The sequence below is a fragment of the Lonchura striata genome, chromosome 22 (genome assembly GCF_046129695.1).
Source record: "Lonchura striata isolate bLonStr1 chromosome 22, bLonStr1.mat, whole genome shotgun sequence".
NCBI classification, from domain to species: Eukaryota; Metazoa; Chordata; class Aves; order Passeriformes; family Estrildidae; genus Lonchura; species Lonchura striata.
This window is the reverse complement of record NC_134624.1, coordinates 4820767-4837832: the sequence shown is the minus strand read 5'-3', so window position 1 is coordinate 4837832 and position 17066 is coordinate 4820767. Positions and strand designations below refer to the sequence as shown.

The 17066-nt window shown below is 61.0% G+C and overlaps 1 protein-coding gene across 2 annotated transcripts in view; it reads right to left on the bottom strand.

The window, feature by feature from the left end:
- LOC110472207 (regulator of G-protein signaling 3) overlaps nt 1–17066 on the bottom strand; it is a 61925-nt gene that overhangs the window by 3447 nt on the left and 41412 nt on the right. The window contains exons 11-12 of one of the 2 annotated variants that reach the window (XM_077787853.1): nt 8410–9060; nt 3802–3875 (exon numbers count right to left, since the gene is read on the bottom strand). In XM_077787853.1, coding sequence (XP_077643979.1) covers nt 3802–3875; nt 8410–9060 — 725 coding nt within the window. Of the gene's footprint in view, nt 1–2625; nt 2741–3801; nt 3876–8409; nt 9061–17066 lie in introns of those variants that run through there. The other variant, XM_077787852.1, reaches the window with a different exon arrangement.

Below are 17066 nucleotides of genomic sequence, written 5' to 3'. Positions count from 1 at the left end.
GCGGGCGGCCCCGAGCACAGCGGACAGCCCCGAACGGAGAGGATAGCCCCGAGAGGAGAGGATAGCCCCGAACGGAGAGGACAGCCCCAGCACAGCGGACAGCCCCAGCACAGCGGACAGCCCCGAGAGGAGAGGATAGCCCCGAACGGAGAGGACAGCCCCAGCACAGCGGACAGCCCCGAGAGGAGAGGACAGCCCGAGAACAGCGGAGAGCCCGAACGGAGCGGGCGGCCCCGAGCAGAACGGACAGCCCGAGCAGAACAGAAGCCCCGAGAGGAGAGGACAGCCCGAGCACAGAGGACAGCCCCGAGAGGAGAGGATAGCCCCGAGAGGAGAGGATAGCCCCGAGAGGAGAGGACAGCCCCAGCACAGAGGACAGCCCCAGCACAGCCGGGCCGCTCGGGCGCTCTGCCGCCCGCCCCCAGGCGCGCTCCCGCCCGCCCCCAGGCGCGCTCCCGCCGCAGCGGCCGGCGCGGCTCGGGAAGTGGGAGGGCTCAGCGCCGAGAGCTTTAATAACGCGGCGTGGGGCGGCCCGCAGCGTGCGAGTGAGTAAAGGCTGTGTCAGCCCCGCCGCTGTTTGGGACGGCTCTGCTGTTGCTGGGGAAACTTGAGGAAAGGTGGAAAAATCAGCGCCGAGGCGGATAGTGGGGCCTTTCAAGAGACGGCGGGGGGAAATAATCACGGCGAGGATTTACGAGGGCTATTTATAGAGCGCAGGCATCCCGGGAAAGCAGCGGGGCCGGCGGCGGGGCGGAGCGGGCCGAGGGGCAGAGCGGGGACTGCGCTGCCCCGTGTCCCCCCTGCGTGGGCGCCCACAGTGCACACTCCGCGCGTGTTCACACGACCGCGGTGCCAGCCCGTGTGGGGCACGGCTTGGGGACATTTCCGTAACGGGGTGGCCGGCATTGGCAGCGCAGGGCGCTGCGGCAAAGACATCCCATTCTGTCACCCGCGTCCCCTCGCTCCAGCATCCCTGGGCAGACAGACTAACGGACACACGGGCTCGCGGTTGCTCCAGGGAGCTGCCAGTGACACAAAGTTGTACAGATTTTTGGGAAGCGCCGTGGGAAAAGGAGCCCCCCCCCCGGGCAGGGATGGGGCGGGCGGTGCTGCCCCCGCGCGGCACCGCGCGGTCACTGCACCCGGACACCGCGGGGACCAAAAACCGTCCCAAAACCCCAAAAACAATTACAAGTTTTAGCGCTAGGGCCTTGCTTCTCACTCCCTTTGCTGGTAGTTTTCTCCTAGTGGTACTGATCAGTGATACTCATTAAAAAGCAAGGATAATGCTATCTTAATTACATGTGGCTGGAACCCTTATAACTGGAAAGAATTACAGCTTCCATCTGTGTTTTTAATTTCTTCCATTTAAAATACCTCTCCTCGATCTCATCATGAAGGGCACATAGACAGTGTTTCACTGCCTGTGAATATAATGTATTCATCAAAACTTAAGAGCATCAGCCTTTTCTCAACACACATGGACTCTGCCCTCTAAATCTAAAGCTCCTTATCTGACACCATCTCATTAGGCAAGCGGCTTCAATTTTCACTTCTTGCTCTTTCTGATTCTGCAAATTCTGATTCTGCAAATTTAATGTTACACGATCTGCCACAGTAAGGATACTCAGAGATGCCACCTCTACCTGGCCAAGCCATGCCCAGGGACACGAGGGGTACAGGAGGGATTCAGGACCCGGATGCACCACCCCACCCCAGGTGATGTTCTCCAGACCCACAGCTCTCTCCAATCCCAGGAGGGTAAAACGCAGCAACCACTGGGAAAAATAAAAGAAGTGCAACAACCCCAGGGCTCAGTCCAGGCTACAATCCAGAATGATTGTAGAGGGCAATTGCTCCCCCCAGTCCCTGGTGCCATCCATACCCTCATGGACATGGACAATTTCACTGCCTTCACCCCCCCTGGGCTGTGATCCCAGCAGGACACACATCCCGCTGCTACCAGGCACCTGCTAATGTGGGAAAAGCAGATCCAAACACGGAGCCCCAAGATCCAAACACCATCTGCCTCCCATCGCTGTGCCACCAGCGCCGCCGGCAGCCGGGGAGCCGCCAGCACACGGGACGAGCCATCCCTCACAGCCTCGAGCAGCAATTTCAGCAATGTTCCAAATTTAGCAGGGCAGCAGTCGGCACCTGGCAGGGCTGGCAGAGCACTGAACACCCCTTTTGTGACACAGGAGGGTCGCCTCCACAGCACAGCCCTCGGCACCCGGCCAGCTGGAACACACCAGGCAGGTGATCCTGGCTCCTGGGTGGATTTTCCAGCTGGCCCACACCAGGCAAACACCTTCTAAGGAAGCTCCCCAACTTCCACATGCTGCTGCTCTTGCGCACCCTTGCAAAGAAGGAGCAGCACCAACCCAGGCTGTGACAGCCATGGGCAGGCACAGCTCCCAGCTGCGGCCACACGGCACACTAAATGCCACAGCAAAAATAATTCCACAAAATAATTACTGATTTCACTCCGGAGTTGCCTCTATCAAGCGATCTGCCCCAGCACCCCAGCATGGCCACGAGGCCCAGCGACATCACCCCGCGCTGCTTCCAAACCATCCCCTGGGCAGCACATCCCCCTTCCTGGCAGGATGCTGGGTGTCCTACCTTTCCAGGTATTTTTCGGAGAAGTCCACCATGGCGTGGTACATCGAGGCCGGCAGCGTGTGCCGGGCGAGGAGCGAGTGGCGGCCCGCGCCCCCGGCCCATAAATAGTCCCGGAGCCGGGCGGGAGCGCGGCGCGCAGCCAATGGCGCTGCCGGGGCTCCCCGGAGCATCCCTCGGCTCCAGGTGAGCGCGGAGCCCGCTCCGCACCGCCCCGGCCCGGCGGGCCAGCCTCCCCCCCGGCCCCGCTCCCCCGGCGCTGCCACGCGGCCGGGGGGACGTCCCTGCCGCGAGGGCTTCGTTTGCATTTCGAGGGCTGGGGGGGAAGTAATAAAGAGAGCTAAAAATAGGCGGCAGCGACGAGGCGGCGCGGGCCGACAGTGCCGCTCGCTGGCACAGCCGGCCAGGCCGGGCAGCGGCGGGCGCAGCCCCCTGCACCCTGAGCACCCCAAGCACGTGTGGCTCCTCCACCTGCCCGGCACACGCGGCATCTGCGGGGCACGGGCACGCAGCCACGGGCATCCCCCGCGGCCCTGGCACCGGCCGGGTCCGCGCTCCGGAGGAGCTCGCTCCCGAACATCCTCACTCGTGCGCCTGCCCCTCCTCTGCTGCAGCTGCGTTTGAGGACAGCAAAGGCCACGGCTGCCCTGTCCTTGCTTGCACGCGCTTTTTGGCACCCCAAAGCCTTACCGGGAGCAGCAGAGAGCTGCCGGTGTCCCCGGAGGTCCCCGCGGTCCCCGCTCCCACCGCGCTGCCGCGGATGTGCTGAGGCTGAGCCTGACCCGCGGTGCGAAACCTCCCCATTCCACCTCCCCAATCCTCCTCCCGGCATGGGGCCAGCGGGAAGGAGGCCCCCAGCTCAGATTTCACTGCTTCCATGTCCTCTCCCTGAACCCGGGCAAGCTGTTTTTCCCAAGAGCCGGTGTCTTCACCCTGTCTGGGCACGGTGGAAGGGGGTGCTCCCAGCTGGGCTGGGCAGCGCCCCCAGAACACCCCACCACCCTCCCTGGAAACAATTCCAGCTGAAGTGAGAACCCAGTTCATGGCTTTGCTGCTGGAAAAAGTCAGGGGGAAGATGGGGATCCTGAGGGCTCCTGGTACCAGCAGGGCTAGGCTGAGGTGTCTGGCCCCACAAACAGCCCTGGCACTCCCTGATGCCATCCCTGATGTGACACTTACAGGCTCCTGCTGCGCTTCTTGCGGGAGGTCTCGTCCCCTTCATCACAGCTGCACTCAGGGTCTGCTCCACTCAGCTGGGGGGAACAGAAAACCAGTGTCTGTCATCACACCAGGACGTGCCCACATCCACACAGCAGACAGCCCAGACCCACAGCACCCATAGGGCCCCTTCCTCATGATGGCAGCAACATGGGACAAGCTCCTGACACAGGAACCTCCCTGCCCTCACTCATCCTCTGCCACCTTCAGCCCATGGAGCTCCTGGAGCATCCAAGGAGACTCCAGGGCAGTGCCCAGGTACCCTCCAGGTTTGAGGTGCTGACAGTGGAACCTCTTACAGGGAGGACATTCACATGCCCACTCCTGATGCTCCTACTCCTGCCGCTGAGTGGGCACAGGGATCCTGCCACTGCCCAAAGAGCCCCCCAGAACTAGGCTGGGCACCCAAAATCAATCACGAGTTCCCAGCAGTCCCAAGAAAGCACAAGAAATCGGAGCAGTTCACCTATAATTGAATCATATCATTGCAGTTTACAAGTCTGCTCTCTGACCACTGCTCCAGGGCAACCTGGACAAACCAAGGGGATCTGGGATGTGCCATGGGCTCAGGGCAGCCCCTGCACAGCCTCTGAGGCACAAAGCCTGGCAGCAGGCAGGGAGAGCCGCGGGATCACGGCAGCTCGGGGGCTTTAGCATTCCATCCATCCCTGCACCTGCAGATGCTCAGGACCAGCCCCGCATCCCGGCCCGCAGCACCGCCGGCTCATCCCGGCTCCCGGGGCTGCCAGGCGCTTCCCGGGATCATCACCCCGCGCCGGGCCGTGGGAACCCTGCGCTCAGCCCCGGGCCCGGGGTTCCGGACACTTCCTTCCATTCTGCGCCCGGCTTTCCGGAGTTTATCGGCCCCGAACAATGCGGCCCTCGCCGAGCACCTTCCCCGGGCCGCCCCGGGCCGGCAGACGGGCTGGCCGGGGCTTCCTGCCATTGTGGAGAGGCTCCGTGCTCGGGGACAGCGGGCAGCGGCAGAGCTCTCCCGGGGATCCCAGCGCTCGCCACCGTGCCCCGAAACACAACCAGCCCCCAGCGCCACCGCGGGAAGGGGGAACGGGGAGGCACACCGGGCACGGCGGTGTTAAAAGAGGCTGTGGAATGAGCCCCTCTGAAACACTCCCAGATGGGAAAACAACCAAGAACGTTGATGGATGTGATGGCCCTGCAGCCGAGGCCGCCGGGTGCAGGTGTTGCCAGTGCTCGATAGCCTGATGGGGGAATTCCCTATGGGAATTGTGCTTCAGTGTCCTGCTCCAAAAATCTCCGAGGTTTCATTGAGCTATTCAAGGGCACAGACCAGTAAAAGTGCTTCCAAAGTGTAGGCAGGGGGTGGCAGCAGCCCAATCCCACAGTGATTCAGCCCCGTGTCTGGCTTCCCTGACTGCTGCACACCCTCCACAGGCAGCTGGAGAGGCAGGGCAAGGGGAATGGGACAATGGGAGCACGGTGGGAATGGGGCAGTGGGGACAGGGCAATGGCTGCAGGGCACTGGGAATGGGGTGGTGGGAATGGGCTGGTGGGAGCAGAGCAGGGGGAGCAGGGCAATGGGAATGGGGCAGTGGGAACAGGGAGCAGGGCAATGGGAACAGGGCAGTGGGAATAGGGCAATGGGAATAGGACAGTGAGAGCAGGGCAGTGGGAACAGGGAGCAGGGCAATGGGATCAGAGCAGTGGGAACAGGGCAATGGGAGCAGAGCAGTGGGAATGGGGTGGTGGGAGCAGGGTGATGGGAGCAGGGAGCAGGGCAGTAGGAACAGGCAGGGGTGCCCAGGAGAACTCGTGGGCAGGGATTTAGGCTCCAGGCAGCCAGAGCTGCTGCAGGCTTGGAATTGGGAGCTGCTGGAGGTGCAGCCACCACACTGCACTCTCCACCGGCACAGGCTGCCCAATGCCTGCCCCAAAAATCCCAGGCTAATGTGCACCAGAGCAGTTCAATGCAGGAGGAGCTCCGTTCACCTCTGCGGGAAAACATCCCCCCCGATGAGAGCAGGAAGCGCAGCTGGCGGCTCCCGGGGCAGGGGGAGCAGGATCCGGGGTGCCCGGCGGGGACACACAGCCCACCCGGCTGCGGGGCTGCGGGGCTGCAGGGCTGCAGGGCTGCAGACTCGGGGCTGCAGGCTCAGGGCTGCAGGGCTGCAGGGCTGCAGGCTCAGGGCTGAAGGCTCAGGGCTGAGGGCTGCAGGGCTGCAGGGCTGCAGGCTCAGGGCTGAAGGCTCAGGGCTGCAGGCTCAGGGCTGCAGGGCTGCAGGGCTGCAGGGCTGCAGGGCTGCAGGGCTGCGGGGCTGCAGGCTCAGGGCTGAAGGCTCAGGGCTGCAGGGCTGCAGGGCTGCAGGGCTGCAGGGCTGCAGGCTCAGGGCTGCAGGGCTGCAGGGCTGCAGGGCTGCAGGGCTGCGGGGCTGCAGGGCTGCAGGGCTGAAGGCTCAGGGCTGCAGGGCTGCAGGGCTGCAGGGCTGAAGGCTCAGGGCTGCAGGGCTGCAGGCTCAGGGCTGCAGGGCTGCAGGCTCAGGGCTGCAGGGCTGCAGGCTCAGGGCTGAGGGCTCAGGGCTGCAGGGCTGCAGGGCTGCAGGGCTGCAGGCTCAGGGCTGCAGGCTCGGGGCTGCAGGGCTGCAGGGCTGCAGGGCTGCAGGCTCAGGGCTGCAGGCTCGGGGCTGCAGGCTCAGGGCTGCAGGGCTGCAGGCTCAGGGCTGCAGGCTCGGGGCTGCAGGCTCAGGGCTGCAGGGCTGCAGGGCTGCAGGCTCGGGGCTGCAGGCTCAGGGCTGCAGGGCTGCAGGGCTGCAGGCTCGGGGCTGCAGGCTCAGGGCTGCAAGCCTGCAGGGCTGCAGGCTCGGGGCTGCACACACAGCGGCACTGTGAGCTCTCCTTCAAGGCACGGCTCACGGGACACTCTCAGCCGGCGCTGAGGCTGTCACCGCCTCCCTCGCACGTGTCCCTGACACAAGGGTGGCTTTTCTTTATCAGGGAAAGAGCACTGAACCCTCCATCTCCTGCGTGCAATTGTTGGCCTCAGTCTCCAAGTTTGGACTCCCCTGCAGACTGCAGCCCCATCCCAGCAGTGTGTAACCCTGGGAAGGGTTCTCACCAGCTGGTCAGCGACTCTGAGCCCAAAAATTCCTCCAGGAAACAGCATCAGGATGGCTTTTCAAGCAGCGTGGCAGGAGAAGGGTTAACCCAGCATAGGTTTAACCCCAGCATGGGTTTAATCCCAGGGTCTGCAGCATCCCCTCCTGCCAAGGAGCTCATTGCTCTGGAGCAGAATGTGGCCCTGTAAGGTGGTGCCAAGCAGCAGGACATGGTCCTGAGCTGTGAAACGAGGTTCTGAGCTGGGAACACGACCCTGAGCACTGCACTGCAGCCCTGTGCTGAGCACCAGAGCCCCGAGAAGCTGAGGATGGGGCAGAGCAGGGTATGGGGCCAGGGGCCACTCTCAGCACCCTGACAGTGCCACCTGGGGACAATGGGAACAGCAGCACTTCCATGAATGATCTCTGCACTGGCAGCTCCTTCCTGCACCATGCAGCCAGGGCCAGCTCTGCTCTGGGGGCTCAGGGAGCACCCCAGAGCCCCAGGATTGCACAGGCCAGTCCTGGGCAGAGCTGCCTCAGCACAGCCTCTGCTGCTCCTCTGGCATGGTGGGGTCACACATCACTGCTGAGCACAGCTTTTCCATGAGATGGACCCCCACAGTGGTCAAAGCCCTGCAGAAGGCCAGTGGGGCAGAGGGTCACACTGCTCCTGGCACCCCCTGCACACTGGGGACTGTCACCAGGGATTCTCCCCACTGCTGGGAGCAGCCCTGTGCAAACCCAGATCCCCAGGTGCACCTCTGCCCCCAGCAGTCCCAGCAGACAGCACTGCCCAGGCCATGGGCCCTGCAGGGCGTGGGTGCAGCAGTGGCAGTGCCACCCATGGCCCAGCACACTGCTCTGGGTGCCATGCCCGGGGTGCTGACAACTCCAGAGCCGGCTGCCAGGGGCAGGTGTGGGAATCCAGAGCTTCCCTCTGGCTGCCCTGGCAGGTCTGGGACCCTGGCAGGGGTCAGGAACCCCCCTGGACAGAGCCCCCAGAGACACTGGCTGTGATCTCTGTCCATGGAAAAGAGTTTTCAGTCTTACAGGATGAATTACAAGCTCTGAGTGTTTCTGTTGGTTTAGGCTGGGGACACACTGTCCAACGTAGGTGACAGATATTGGCACGTTATTGTCAATCCAGCCCAGGGAGTTTCTGGTATTTAATGTTTGTCACATCCCACTGAGGGCAGAGCCCCACACGCTGCCCTGCAGGACAGAGCTGGGCAGGGCAGCAGAACATGTGAGAGATCAACAGAATAAACAACCTGGAAACCAGCACAGACCAATTATGGCTTCTGCTTTGGCAGCGGGGCTGACAGACAGAGACTTTCTACAATCTCAGAATCATCAATACCATGGATTCCGACAGGCAGGGACCCTCTGAGCGCTCAGAAGGGAGCTTTGCCATGGTCGTGGACACAGGGGCCGCGTGGCAGGACACCTGCAGCCCAGGACTGTCCCCTCCCCGCGGCCAGCGTGGCTCACGTACCTTCCTGTGGCCCGAGAAGAGCAGCGTCAGCTGGTGGATGGAGCCGCCGTTTTTGACGAGCTCTTTCTTGAGGGTCCTGGGGGAGGGCAGTGCCCAGCGTGCGGCGGTGCCCTGGCCATCGGAGCAGTTGAGGGTGGTGTCGGAGGTGAAGCAGTGGCCCTTGGCCTCCTGCAGCAGGCTGCCCTCGCTGTGCGTGCGGCGCCGCAGCGAGCCCTGCACGCTCAGCGTGTAGCCGGGCTGCCCGCCCGACGTCTCGATCATGCTGCTGCGCTTCAGCTCCTTCCTGTCCAGGTACTGCTCGTCGCTGTCCTCCTCCTCCTCCTCGTCCTCCTCATCCTCATCTTCCTCCTCATCCTCCTCCTCGTCCTCGCCGTCCGTGGCGCTGCCCGCCGTGCCCGCCGCGCTCTGGCTGAAGGTGCTGTCCAGCCGCAGCTCGGGGATGACAAAGGCTGGCACGGAGCTGGGCTGCTCCTCTCCCTTTGTGGTGGCCACCGGCTGCTTTTCCACCAGGAGAGGAGCCTGGGTGGCTCCCAGAGTGTCCCAGGGCTTGGCCAGAGCCGCTGCCTTGGCAGCCAGAGGGGCATCACCCACTGCTGCCTTCCCGTCCTCCGAGTGCATCTGCCCCGGCTTCTCGGCGTCTGTCTCCAGCATCTGCCAGAGGAGAAGATATGAGAAGCATGAAAGCAGAAGCACCCCAAATCTCTCTAGCCACCTTCCTGGGAAGCCTTTCACCTCCTCACACCCCACCTACACGGCTGGCACTGATTTGTACAACGCTAACAGTGCTCTGGTGGGGTAGGATGGCATCATCCCCACATCCCCAGGTGGTGCCAAGTTAACCATTGCTGTCAGCACCCAGTCCTGCTCCTGAGCCCTGGAACCATTGCTGTCAGCACCCAGTCCTGCTCCTGAGCCCTGGAACACCAGGTTCCCCAGCTGGCAGGAGTGGGATGGTGGCACTCAGCTGCCCCCTCCAGCAGCCAGCAGCACCAGTGGGGTTTGGGGAATCTGCCCAGAGGCAGAGCTGTGACAGCATCCTCACCCCGATGGCTCTGCGAGCTGCTGCCCTGCAGGGATTTCCCCCAAGGGCTGCAGACACCCAGCAGCTCATCCAGCAGCTCTGGCACCTCCTGCACCACGTCAACAAATGCCAAAGGGAAGCGCCGGGCTCTGCCCATCCCTGGATGGCCCCAGCTCAGCCCGTGGCTCTGGGCAAGCCCTACAAAACCACAGCCTCTCCTGCCAGTCCCTGTCAGGGCTTTAAGCCTTTGGGGCTGGTTTTTCCAGGTTTCTTTGCGGCTGGGGAAGGCCTGAGCAAGCTCTGTCCTTTCAAAGGGAAAAGCCCAAGGGAAAGAACCTCCAAGGTTGTTTGTGTGAGCAGGGGGAGCCTGCAATGAGCCCTCCCTTGCCAGAGCAGAGCCAGTGTGATTTTTCTGTCTAAGCCAAAGGGGCAAAACCAGCCCAGTGGAGGAAAAAAAGACCAAAGGAGAGAAAATCCTCTCTTTAGGAAGCAATTCCCTCCTACACATATCCCGGGGCAGGGACTATTCCACAGGACCACCCCCAGCTAACAAGTCACCCAGAAAAGAAGTCACTGTATCCCCAGCTGAAATCCAAGCATTTTCACAAACCCAGTGACAACCAGAGAGCTGGAGTTAACAAAGACATCACCTCTGTATAAATTGATTCAGCTTCAAAAAGAGTAGCAGCCCCAGGAGTCAACCCATCCAGCCTCACATCCCATTGGGAAGAGGCACCCACAGAGTGGACAGAGGTTATCCATGGGGATCCATGGAGATCCCAGCCTGTGACAGCACCTCTGGGAGAGCCACCCTGCTGCTGGACACCCCTCATTCCCAGAGCACAGAGGTGATAACCACCCCCTGGACATCTCCAGGCAGCTGTGTGCAGATGTTTGGCTGCAGAAGCTGCTGTCACCTCCAGGAAACACCTCGGGGGGGTGTGAGCCCCCTGTGCACACAGGGGACAGCACAGACACCCCCAGCAGCACCTGCCTGAGCTGGGCAGGTGTCCAGGAAGATGCTGCCACTCAGTGCCACAGCCAGCTGGGCAGGAGCCCACATGTGTCCAGCTGTGCCTTGTGCTGGTTTTTATCACACCAAAGGGTCCTGGAGTCACCTGTAGCACAGAGAGCACCAGCTCTGTCCCACTCAGCCTGGCTCACCCGAGCAGCAATTCAGCATCACCTGAACTCCCCCAGTGAGTCTGAAGACAAAAATTCAGAGACCACGTTGTGCTTGGTCCCTTCATGACATTGCTGTGTCCATGAAACAGCTGGATTTGGTGTCAGGCACAAAGCAAATGCTCCTTTCACCCCACCCCTGGGGTGAAATTACACAGCAATTCCTTGTGAGAAGGGAATGTTCCCAGCCCTGCCCCACCAGGCTGCCATGTGCACCAGCATGTGCCTCAGTGGTGCTGCTGATGCTTTATTTGTCTTGCAATCACTGCCATCATTATCTCATGAAATAATTAGAGGAAAAACCCACACAGCCCTCGAGTCACTCCCCACAAAGCCCTCCCCCAACACTGCCTATCTGCCCAGTCCTTCTGCTCACAGTGCTGGGTGCCTGCATCTGATAAGGTCCTAGAAGGAAATGAACAGGCTCCTTTAAAATGAGAGACATTTGGGGATTAAATTAAATCCTTGCACTAATTCAATCAGAGCCTCTGCTGCTCTTCTCTGGCATGGAGGGGATGAGCAGCAGCCTCACCATGAGTGAGGGTCGGGCTGAGAGCATCACCAGGGCTGTGAAATCCTGTCTGCACAGGGCTGAGCTCTGCCCAGCATCACCTGGGCTGGGGAGAGGCAGCAATGCCACCACTGCCAACCCACAGACCTGCTCCTGCCTGCAGGCACCAGGGACTCCATCAGCACAAAGCCAAGGCCACCTTGCTGCCCAAATCTGACTTGGGACCTCGAGGATGGGGATGTGACCAGGTTTCATAGACTCACAAGATGGTTTGGGTTGGGAGGGACCTAAAACCCATCTTATCCCACCCCCTTCCATGGGGTCTCCTGTTCCAGGCTGCTCCCAGCCCTGTCCAACCTGGCCTTGGACACTTCCAGGGGTCCAGAGTCAGGCACAGCTGCTCTGGGCACCTGTGCCAGGGCCTGCCCACCCTCACAGCCAGGAATTCCTTCCAAGTATCCCCTCCATCCCTGCCCTCTGGCAGTGGGAAGCTGTTCCCTCTTGTCCTGTCACTCCAGGCCCTTGTCCAAATTCCCTCTCCAGCTCCCCTAGAGACCCTTTAGACCCTGAAAGGGGCTCTGAGGCCTCCCTGGAGCCAGTGAGCAGCTTTTCCAGTACCTGAGGGGGGCTGACACCTTCTCACCACTTCCTGTGGCCAAGGGGCTGCTGGAGGAGGCAGCAGTGGAGGTAGGGCTGGTGCTGTCTGAAGGAGGTGCTGTCCTTCCACCTCACAGACCCACCCAAAACATTCCATGCCCTCACTGCAGCAGCAACAGCTCAGGAGCCAGCAGCCAACATCTGGATTTCTCCATTCTCAAGGCCTTGGTCTCACTGCTCTCAGCACGTGGGTGTCCCTGACCTCCACGTGCAGATTTCCCTTTTTTCACCACCTGCATCTTCCCCTGCACTCAACAAAGTGGTTTTGCCATTCCCAGCACCTGGGTTTCCCTGTCTCCATCGGGGCAGGTCGAGGGGCTGAGGGGATTTATTCCATCCTCCCTGGAGGATCTCACACTTCATTCTTCCAGTTTCTGTGTCAGACTGAGAGGCCAAGGCAGCATTTCCTGAGAAAGGGAAGAGAAAGCAGAAGCAAGAGCTGCCTCTGAAGCCCAGGATGGCTCTCTGACCTCATTTTAGGGAAGGAGGATGATAGGTTTGAGACCAGAGACCCAGCAAGAGAGTTCCTAAGAATGACCCCCTCATTAAACAAATATCAACACACTCCAAAAAAAAATCCCTGCCTACTCCAACATCCTCAAACCTTGCACCTGTTACCCACACCTTGGGTTCTTTTTGCCATCAAGGATCACTCATTATCTCAAACATTACATTTTTTCAAGTTTTTAAAGTTTTATTGAAACCAAGACAGGGCAGAAGAACTGCAAACCCTCTGCTTCTTTGTCTGTACCTCAAGCAGGTTTTGCTGAGCTGCTGCTCACATCCGGGACTGTTCCAGCTCACCAGCAGAGAAAATTTCAACGAGTGCCAGCACAACCTCGACTTCTCCAGCACTTCTTTAAATAATGTGGCCTTGCTGGTGGCCCACAGCTGAGACTTCCAGCTGGGAAAAGCCCAGCCATGGAGACAGCACAGCTGAGAGCTGAATCCTGCCCTGCCCTTGCCCTGGAGCTGCCAGCTCTCCTGCTGCCAGAAGTGCTGTCACGTGTGGCATTCCCTGGAATCCCCAGCAAGGGGAGGTCAGGAATTTTGGGGGTTTTTTTGAAGCTCTCACCTTCTCATTTCAAAGCCTCTGCTCCTCTCAGTCATGGAACCACTGTGGCTCAAGGAATGTCTGGCCATGGGGATATTTAATTGAGCCTTTCCTGGCTCCTGATGGGGATGCTCAGGGTTTTTCTTTCTTTTGTTGTGATGCTGAGGAAGAGGAGGCAAAACACAGTTCAGAGAGCTGCCCTGTACCCAGGTACTTCCTCAGCAAAAACCAGGGATTGGGAAAAGCAGAGAAGTCGCTGCAGGCTGCTGGACACAGATGTGAGCAGGAGAGCAAGGGATGTGCTGCTCCAGCTGTGCTCTCACCCAGGAGGAGTGAATGGACTGCAGGAAGAGCTGATCTTGTGGCTGTCCCTGACCACGGCAGCTCCATCCTCCCTGTGCCTCATAGCTCCTGCTGCCCTTCAAAAACCTTTGCTCTGAGATGCCTCAGCTGTCCCCAAAATCATTTAACTCCATGGGAATGACACCAAGGTTATTTTGGGAGAGACACAGACAGCAGGGGGTTCCCTGTGCTGGAGGCAATATCCCACCCCACATCAACTGGATTGCAGATTATACAAAAAAGAGCACCTACATCATCCAGGGAAACTCAACCTTTCCAAAACAGTTCTTTCCTAAAGCAGAAGGGAAATATTTTATAATTTGAGTTCTTAGCATGGGACAAACTGTGCCCAGATCCAGCAGATCGGAAACTTTTAACTGTGAAAGGCTGTTGAGCACCTCAGGATTTCAAAGTGACAACTAAGAACCAAGGAAGCTCACAGCTACAGGGAACAGCATCTAAAGCACAGCACGGGACTGAGGGGAAGAAAGCAAAGCCAGAAATGCAAAGCAGAACTACCAAAACTTGAGAAAATCTTCATGGGAGTCATTGTGAAAGTGCTCATGAGGAGCATTCCCCGAGCTCTGCTCCTCACCCTCTGCGAGGCCGGCCAGAGCCCGGGGCCCGCTGCACAGCCAGGTTTCCTACCCTCACCCTGCTTCATTACTGCACAATGAATAATTGATCCCGAGCAATTAGTGTAACAGCAAAAGCGGCGCGGATGTATGAACCCGAGCAGCAGGGCCAGCAGTGCCTGGGGCAGGGCAGCGAGGGTGGAGGCGCAGATGGGAGATGGGGGGATGATGTTTGTACCTCCCTAAAAACCCGGCCATGGGCAGGAGAAGCCCTCCTCGGGGAGGAAGCACGGGAGGATGCCGTGATCCCTGCACGGATCCCGCTCCCCATTCCTGCACGGATCCCACTCCCCATCCCCATCCTGCACGGATCCCACTCCCCATCCCCATCCTGCACGGATCCTGCTCCCCATCCTGCACGGATCCTGCTCCCCATCCTGCACGGATCCCACTCCCCATCCCCATCCTGCACGGATCCTGCTCCCCATCCTGCACGGATCCTGCTCCCCATCCCTGCACGGATCCCGCTCCCCATCCCTGCACGGATCCCGCTCCCCATCCCTGCACGGATCCCGCTCCCCATCCCTGCACGGATCCCGCTCCCCATCCTGCAGGCATCCCGCTCCCCATCCTGCAGGCATCCCGCTCCCCATCCCTGCACGGATCCCGCTCCCCATCCTGCACGGATCCCGCTCCCCATCCCCATCCCTGCACGGATCCTGCTCCCCATCCCTGCCCGGATCCCGCTCCCCATCCCTGCGTTCCCGGCGGCTCCCGAAGCTCCGCGGGAAGCGGAGCCCACGTTCACCCGAGGGCAGCAGCCCCGCGCCGGGGAGAGCAGCTCGGTGCCGGCTCAGCTCCACCCCGCGTCCCGGTGTCACCACCCGCTCAAGCTGGCAGCCACCAAGCCGGGACCGAGCCTCTCCACGCCGTCTCCAGGGGCTCGACGCCGCCGCAGCTCCGGGCTGCCAGCCCCGACCCGCAGCTGCCCGGCAGTCCCAGCTCCGGATCCCAACCCAGCCCGCTGCCCTCCCTCCCCAGCGAGATTCCGAGCGTGCCACGGCTGCAATTCCTGCTGGACCTGCTGCTTGGTCCCCAGTGCCAGCCCAGGGACGGTATCCAAAAGGCTGCGAAAGTCCTGGAGCAGAAAATCCACATTGTGGGCACATTGCGATGCTGATCCCACAGCAAGAGCCAGTTGGTGCCGATGGCACAGCCGTGCACGGCCCAAATTTGAGAGGGAACCTCAACACATCCCCACGCTACAAATGCCCGCTGGCTCTCCCTGGATGCACCTTACCAACCCTCAAGCCCAGCCTGGTGGCAAATGGGCTGTGCAGGAGCCACAGGTTCCCCAGGAGAGAGCAGGGCAGGGCAGGGAGCGGAGCCTCGGATCCCCAAGGACATCAGCGCTCCTGACGCCCTCAGCCTGAGCTTCCTCAGCCTGATCCTGCCCAGCCCAGGGTCCGGCCCTCAGGCTGCAGCCTTGGCTTGTAAAACCTACCAAATGCGGGCTCTCAGCTGCATCCCCCGGGCCGAGCGAGCGGCAGCCCCGGCCCCGCCATGTGCCCGCGGCGGCGCTCGGCTGCTCTGGCGCAGCGCTCCGCTCTGCCCTGCCGCTATTAATGTCCGTGGCGGCGGCGGCTGAAACCGCCCCAGCCTCCCAGGCGCGGCTCACTCGTGCCCCTCGTGCTATTTATGGCTCTGCCGGCTCTCCCTGGAGGTGCTGGTACCTGCTGGCAGCAGCGGACGGCCGCTGTGCCCTGAGGAAGGGCCACGCATCATCACCACCCTGCGAGCCGCCGCGCTCCCCTTCTCCTGCCCTGTCCTGCCCCCAGCGACGCCGAGCGCAGAGATCCCGGGGCTCCCTGCTTAAGGAAACTCTGCTGCAAGTTCGCTGTTCGCGGGGTTTTTTCCCCCAGACTGTTTTCGGTGGCGAAGTGACGGCTCTGAAGTGGGGGATGCTCCGCAATGGGGTGCTCTGCCCTTTGCATCTCAACCTGCCTAATGGGCAGGGACAGGAGAATAGACAGGCAGGATGGTGGATGGGGTCCATCCCGGGGACAGCCCACGCAGGACCATCTGCCCCTCCTCTTCTCCTTCAAGGCCAGGGCCCTCTCATGGCACACGGGGCTGGGGATCCCACTGCCTTGGCTGGGCATTTCTCCTGCTGGGATTCCACTTCACTAAGACAGGCCAGTGTCCTGATGGTTGCAGAGAGAGAGCACAGCGAGGGGTGTGTGCCCAGCCACTCTCAGACACGTGCTGGTTTTATCTGCCCCACAGCCACCGTTCACTGGCGAGTCCTCGCTGCCGCAGTGACAGTCCGAGCTCAGCTCTCCTCCAGCACGGACCTTGGGCACACACATGTCCCTCTCAGCCAGACACAGCCATGTGGATGCTCCTGGGGTGGAGCAGGACTGTGCTGCTCCTCTGCCTCACAGGTAGGCACAGCTTTGCAGTGGCACAGGAAATGTGGGAGCTCCCTGGTCCCACTGGACACAGAGCTGAGCTCACTACACGTGGTCACCACGGACAGCAGTGACTTGGCACAGCCATGCCCACAGCTGTGCCCAGCTCCCATCCTGCCAGCACTGCTGAAGGGAGCTGGGCCTGGTGGGGTTTGTGCCTGTTCCCTCTCTGAGGCCACCTGGCTGGCTGCAGGTCTGTGGGACACAGGATGTCACCAGCACCTGGATGTCCATGGCCCCTCTCAGTGAGGAATGACCCAGCCACCAGCCCAGCCTGCCCACACCCACTGCTCTGTGCCCTCTGGGATGGGGAACAGCTCCAGAGCCGGGCTCCAGCTGCTGCCTGCAGCCTCATCACTGCAGGGCAGGTGCTGGGGGACCCCGAGCTGTGAGATGATGTCTGGGTCATAAACATCCCTGGCAAAAATCCAGAGTGTGGGAAAGGGGAAGGAAGGAGCAGATCCTGCACTGCCATTCAGCCCACAGAACCCTTTGCCTTTGGTGCTGCTCAGGGAAATCTCTGCAGCTTTATGGGCAGGGCAGAGCTCTGTCCCCAGGCAGGATGAGGGAGGTGACAACCAGAGCCTGATGCATTCAGCCTCTGCAGATCCACTGGGAAGGACTCGGGAAGGACTCATCCCAACACCACTTACACTGGACCACAAGGTTGGTGCAGGAAGCTGTTCCTGCTGCCAGCAGAGACCACTGGAAGGAAACATCCACCAGCAGGAGAGGACCTGGCAGAGCAGCTCTGCCTCCAACAGGGCCATGGCCAGAGCCACACACAGGAGGGAGGAATCCCAAATGGTCCCAAGCCCAACACTGGTGGCTCCAAAGCCACACA